The 6,387-nt window shown below is 41.8% G+C and overlaps 1 protein-coding gene across 1 annotated transcript; it reads right to left on the reverse strand.

Annotated features, from left to right (window-relative positions):
• Nucleotides 1–669: 669 nt before the first annotated feature.
• LOC139415914 (transcription factor Sox-19b-like) lies at nucleotides 670–6,066 on the reverse strand. The gene is made up of 2 exons (XM_071164079.1): nucleotides 5,117–6,066; nucleotides 670–3,105 (listed from the first exon to the last, which is right to left on the reverse strand). Exons 1-2 carry the CDS (start codon nucleotides 5,770–5,772, stop codon nucleotides 2,859–2,861), a joined length of 903 nt encoding a protein of 300 aa, XP_071020180.1. The 5' UTR covers nucleotides 5,773–6,066; the 3' UTR covers nucleotides 670–2,858.
• Between the last annotated feature and the right edge of the window lie 321 nt (nucleotides 6,067–6,387).

A 6,387-nucleotide genomic window follows, 5' to 3' on the forward strand; every position in this document is an offset into this window, starting at 1 on the left:
TGTCTGACTCCCTCGAAAGTTGTATTTTAAGCATCCCCAAGCATAACTGTGTCCACCTGTGGTGCCACTGTTTAAACGTAAACCCAGCTCGTTTTGATTGAGCGCGTGATGTCAGGCCTGCGATTGTTATTTTGTGTAATGATTTCCGTGGACAGATAAGGTATAACTCAAACAGCTGAGCTGCCACAGCTGAATAGAAGCAAATGAAAAATGTGTTGTAAAACAGTAGCAGTCACCTTTATAACAAAAGCATAAAAACTTAGGTCCATTGGCTTGCTTTAACTATTGGATTAAGTTAGTATCCCGCACTTGAATTTATTTAAGCCTGTATTATGCTATTTATTTCTGAACTTTGCCCGACAAAAATAGGCCATCTCAATCGAAATATAAATCCGTCTCCTAAAGATTCCCATATCAAAACCTTCTTTGAATCGACCTCTCAATCTGACGTGTGTAATCTGTGTATTATGCCAACTGGCACAATTTAAATCTATTCTGTGTCAGACATTTCCCATATAGAATAGCCTATGGTGCGTTATCGTTGTGAAGAGACTCAATTGGAAAAAAACGGAATAGGCCTACAAGAGTGCAGTGAACAATGTAATATAGCTTAGAAAATAAGTCATGGCTGAATGTTCCAAGAAACTGCTGAAAGCCTGCAACAAGACATTTATTTGTAGACCAGAGTTGTAATTTTTTTTAATACTAGTCATCCTTGCCACATGTGAACATGAGTTTAAAAAAAAAAGTAAAACCTTAGTATCAGGGCCTTAATATGTATACACTATGCACATCAAGTTGCAAGCCTTTTTCCTCACTATATATACACACACACACACACACACACACACACACCCAGGATTGACCTAAATAATAAAACAGAATAAAGTTCAGTTTAACACACTTGGACTGCAATGTAAACAGTGTTTGATTATTAATTTAAATTAACCCTAACTCAACTTATAAAAAGTTATTAGGTACTAATTTCCATTTCAATGCAACCAAGTTCATGTTTGTATTGCACAATACTAGGAGACTGTCAAAACATGACAAGTTCTATCAGACAGACATTTTCTACTATATATAAAAAACTTTAAGCAGCACTGGTCGACTAAATGATCAGAAATGTGGGTTAGCAGGGCTGCCAAATGAAGGGACATTAACCATCACCCCCTAAGTCTTGTTCAAGCAACTTGAGATAAACTCCTTTTGTAGAATAATAGGAAAATGTTACACGGTATCTGAAATATATACCTCAAGCAGACAACTGACAGCTCGAATACAAAACATGAGAAGTTGGATAACAGAAGTTTATTGTAAAATAAAATTAATTGTATTCTCCACTGTTAGTTGCCCAGGCAGTGTGTCGTAACAGTGCTTGGTTGAACAAGTCTAAAGAGTAGAAATCCACACACAGTTGCCAAACTAGAGAACATTATTAACATGTATTTGGTAAAAAATATCTAGCTAAAACTTTGAGCTGAAGTAAACAATTAAATGGAATGTAGAATTTGTATAACAGTTAAGAGTGTTCTATGAACAAAGTTAAAACCTGCAGAATACAGAGGGTATTTGAACAGTAAGCAGTATAGCAACGTGGGACTTTGCCAGCAGCGTAACTCCAAACATTTACAAAAAAAGGGTCAAAATAGTTGACTAACAAACAATAATATGGTGCATTAAAACTCATTGCAGGAACAAGGCGTAATGTTAACTTTAAACCATGCTGTTATGTTAAACATTTTATACTCAAACTAAACTAAAATGCATTGGTATGTGGTTTGGACAGTTGTGGCTACTAAACAGGAGTTAAAATCATTTCATGTACTGTTTTCCATTGTATTCAGTGAACTCATGAGATTGGACAACAGACTAAATGACCATGTCATCCTATGGGATCGGATTGGCTTTAAAAACAAGAGCACATAACAAAGAGGCCATACATACATATAAAAAAATAAATCACTTCATTCAAGTTCTCTCCACTTCACTAGTAGGCATCTAGTTGATTTGAGATGATCCGTTTTGAGAGAGGCCCCATTGGGCCACACACACGCCCAGTTCTGGAATCAGAATATTTTCAAGCCTTGTGGCAAGTCATGTGATTTGTATGTCACTGGCCTTTGGAGGACCTTGATTGGCTAACCCAGTTCCCAGTGTGTTGTGTTCCTGTGGTGGGGCCCCTCCATTGTGGGTTTTGTGCTTGCATCCCAAATGGGATCCTATTCCCTTTATAGTGCACTACTTCTGACCAGGGCCCATAGTGCTCGGATCCTAATTTGTGCATGATGGGTAATAGGGTGCCATTTGAGAGAAGTCATGTCTCCATCCCGGTTGGTTTAGGTCGTGATGATTACCCATCAACCCAAGGGGCCGACGCTACCGTGCCAGTAGGAGAATACAATGGAATGGTGTGAACATTATGGAGTCTTGAAACATACATAGAGCCTGGGAGTTTCTGAACCAAGATTGTGGATGTCAAGGTCAGTTTTGTCAAAGAGAAAAAAAATATAATATGTACACAAACAAACGTTGTCATCATGGAGAGAAGTAAAGATCGTATGTACAATACAGCAGTCCTTCATAGTTCAAAGAGAAGGGACAGGTCTCCATCCAAACAGTGGATGGGAGAATGAACAAACCACCCAGTCTTGGGACGGGATGGGGCGGACGAAGGGATTCTATTTAAAATTGCAGAGGTAGAAAAATAACCTTTCCTATAAAGTCACTGCTGTTTTTAATGCAACACGGAACCATAATGAGTGTGTCTAAGGCTGTGGTGTTCAGTTCCGGGGGTGCGTTTTAACTTATGTCCGGGCACAACCAAGATCAGTCCCAGTCACTACCCCCACTGGTCCCTAGATATGACTGAGGGGAACGGTCCCACTGAGATAGTGTTGCTGGACACTGTAGCCTCCTCTCTGGGCGGCCGGGTCACTGGCGTCCCCCCCGGGGATGTACATACTGATCATATCTCTCAGGTCCCCTTGGAGAGGCCCGCGGTGGTGGTTAGGTCCACCAGTCGGGGAGTGTGATACTGGCTCTGGCTTCACCATGGACATGACCGGGCTGGGCTGCTGGGTGCTGCTGCTGTAGGACATGGGGCTGGGGAGGCGAGATGGGTACAGTTAGCAACTGGACAATATCAATGATATGCCATGCAATGTCAAAATGTGACATGCTACAGTGTAAAATGCTATGGTGTGACATTTTTGTGCCATGCAACTGAAGTCACAATTCAGGTAGAATTGTAGCATATATTGAACAACCCATTACACTATTCTACGCATCTGAAATTTTCTAATAAACTTCAGTAGCACTATTCATTACATAAAATAATCTCAAAGCGCTTTCAAGCAACAAAAAAACGATTTAGAAAGCATTCATCGGCTGGAAGGTTCTGCAACATTGCACCCTTTTGAAATAGCCTCAAACTGGTGTAATTTGCAGGTCAGTGAGTTTCATTTTAAATAGTTGTTTTGTAATAAAAGGGCATATTGATTGAAAGACCAACCCATCTGAATAAATATGATTATGATGCATAACAGACTTGATTGATGTGACCAACATGAAAGAACTGCCAGTCCCCCGAAGGGAGAGCCCTATACACGTGATGGAATTCACCATGTTTACAAAAGGCATGGGGCTTGGGCGTGGGGCTGGGGACAGCTAGGGCAGGCCCAGACTGGTTAGGCCACCAACATGACTACCGCACTGTAAAGTGAACGACAGATATTCTCCTTAAGGTTCACTACAGCTAATCAGAATTCACCATAAACCAACTAAACTTCAGGCGAGAACATGTTAAAATATCGTAAGACTTAAACTCCTTTTCAAAGTATACTTTTGTGTTATATTTTCTCTAGAAGAGGCCTGGAAGGCGGCATTGAAGCGGACTAGAGGATTGAGGGTGAAGGCCCACACAAACAAAGCTTTCACATAGTGGGCCTCTTCACATGCTCATTCCAACCATTCAAGCCTGAAAACAAGTAAACAACCTATATTAAACTCATACGAATAACCTTTTAAATATTGAGTAAAGTTAAGACAAAAGGTAGCATATTTTAACTAATTATTACAATTACAGTTCTAACTTACGAGTTTTAGGCCTACACAGGTTCTTTGGCAAAATAATCTAAATTATAATATCATAAAATATGTGCAGTAGATTTATCATTTCTGAAACCCAAAAAAAAAGCCATCTTCTGAAAAATATATAATTAGCAAAAAGAAAAAAGGCTCTGTGCTGTGTGGGTGACAGTTGTGGAGAGTCATGACACTGGTAATAATGAATCGTCCTTTGACAGGCTAGCAGATCCAGTTTGGCAACTAACAGATGATTAGATCCACTTGTGTGAGTGTGTTGAAGTGTTTGCCCATTGGGAATATTGACTATTGTAACTCAACTAATTAGATGGGAGAAACAATTAAAGACCATTATTCTAATTGTCGAATAGATATTTTAAAACCATAACGAAATAGGATAGGTAAAGACTACAAATATTGAAATAGGCCTAGTGCAATTGACAAAGCAGTAAAAAGGAACTGTTAAAGTGTTTAATAATTGATCTTGACTTTCAGAATATCAGCCACAACGTATTATTGTGTTGTTGTAATTAGGCCTAAGGTAGCCTATACCGATACCATTTAATTGAATTAAACAATTGGTTTTGATGATTAGGACATTGATTCTTCATCTTCAATAGCCTTCCACTGTTCGACTTCGAGAAAGTGAGTGCCTGGTTATCATTACAGATAACCATGCACTCGTTATCATTACTGATATCAAATCTTCCATTCAGATGATACTTTATAGAGGCCATTTAAAGCAGGATACAAACTTTCAAGCAAGTGTTGAAGTAGACCAAGGTTTACGAGGGTGATCTCTTCAAGCTTACAATACTGAATAGACCAAATAATCTAATCAAAAATGCTCAATTTAGTGGAGCTGACGGGCATACTGGAAAAAACAAGTACACGCATCAACCTTTTAATTTAAAAGCTTTAAACAAATTACCCAAACAGGAATTACGTGTAGTCTAGGCGCATGTAACGTTACATGTCCCTCGAGTCATTTACAAGAATATGTGGAAGAATGGAACAGAACATAGCCTACCTGTAGGTGTTGGCTCCATTCATATACGTCTGTGCTGCAGTCATGGCCTGGGGATACTGGAGGGCGGACAGGTCATAGCGGTGCAGCTGCTGAGTGTAGCCGAGGGCCTCGTTCTGCATCCCAGCGTAACCTCCCGCCGGGCCCCACCCGTAGCTCTCCATTCTGGCGCTCCCACCTTGGCCCTGCGCGGCCGCTGCAGCCAGCAGGTTCCCGGCGGAGAGAGGGTACTTCGCCATCGGGTTGTCCTTCTTGAGCAGGGGCTTGGTCTTGCGCCGTGGCTTGTACTTGTAGTCGGGATAATCCTTCATGTGCACTGCCCTGAGGCGCTTGGCTTCGTCGATGAACGGCCGCTTCTCGGCGTCGGTCAGCAGCTTCCACTCCGCGCCAAGCCGCTTGCTGATCTCAGAATTGTGCATCTTGGGGTTCTCCTGGGCCATCTTGCGGCGCTGGCCCCTGGACCACACCATGAAGGCATTCATGGGCCTTTTGACCTTGTCCATTGGGTCCCCGCCCGGAGGGCACACGGATTTGGACCCCAGGTGAGAGTTGCCAATGTTTCCAGTGACCGGGGACATGCCCTGGGCCGTTTGGTGGTGGTGCTGCTGCTGTTGTTGTTGCCCAGAAGGCTTCAGCTCGTGTTCCATCATGCTATACATTGTTTGGAACTTTGAAAAAGTGTCTCAGTTCAAAATAAATCAAATTAAAAAAATTGATAACTAAACAGTCACAGCCTCTGTCGCCTGTTAAAGGCGAAGCCGAACGCACCAAGTGTTCCTAATTAACTAATAAGAACACACCCGCTTCGAACCACAGGGATTAAATTACGAGTTAATCATGGGAGAGAAAAGTAAACTCGAAATGTTTGCGCTGTTTTAAAAACAAACACTCCTTCAGCAGGTTCTCGGCGCAGTTGCAGACAACCACTTGTAGCGCTTCGATTCTCTCAAACTGAAGAGACCTGTGTGATGACAAAAAGTTCTTCCCTTTCACTCGTCGGGTTTTTCCTAGATAATTGTATTCCAAGAGTCGGGACCAATCCCTGGGCGCGATGGGCTTCCGCCGTGCGCGCGCTCATTTGCATCACCATAGGTGGGTCCGGCGCGAGCTGCATGTGCTGGAAGAGCGGGCACTTGTTGATGAGCAAAAGAAAGCGTGTGAGAGAGACCGTGTGCTTTTCAATGAGAAGACGGAATAATCCCGATACACCCATTTAAAAGTGTGTTTTTAGCTCCAATTATTATAATGAAACGTTTAAAAATCATTCGATGGCA

The sequence above is a fragment of the Oncorhynchus clarkii genome, chromosome 9, assembly GCF_045791955.1.
Source record: "Oncorhynchus clarkii lewisi isolate Uvic-CL-2024 chromosome 9, UVic_Ocla_1.0, whole genome shotgun sequence".
In the NCBI taxonomy this organism is placed as follows: domain Eukaryota; kingdom Metazoa; phylum Chordata; class Actinopteri; order Salmoniformes; family Salmonidae; genus Oncorhynchus; species Oncorhynchus clarkii.

What these genes read in the sequence shown, in the direction of transcription:
- LOC139415914 (XM_071164079.1), bottom strand. Translation starts at nt 5,772, where the DNA reads ATGTATAGCATGATGGAACACGAGCTGAAGCCTTCTGGGCAACAACAA. An exon ending in AATGGAGCCAACACCTACAG is followed by an intron (nt 3,106 to 5,116) that starts GTAGGCTATGTT and finishes TCGCCTCCCCAG; the next exon opens with CCCCATGTCCTACAGCAGCA.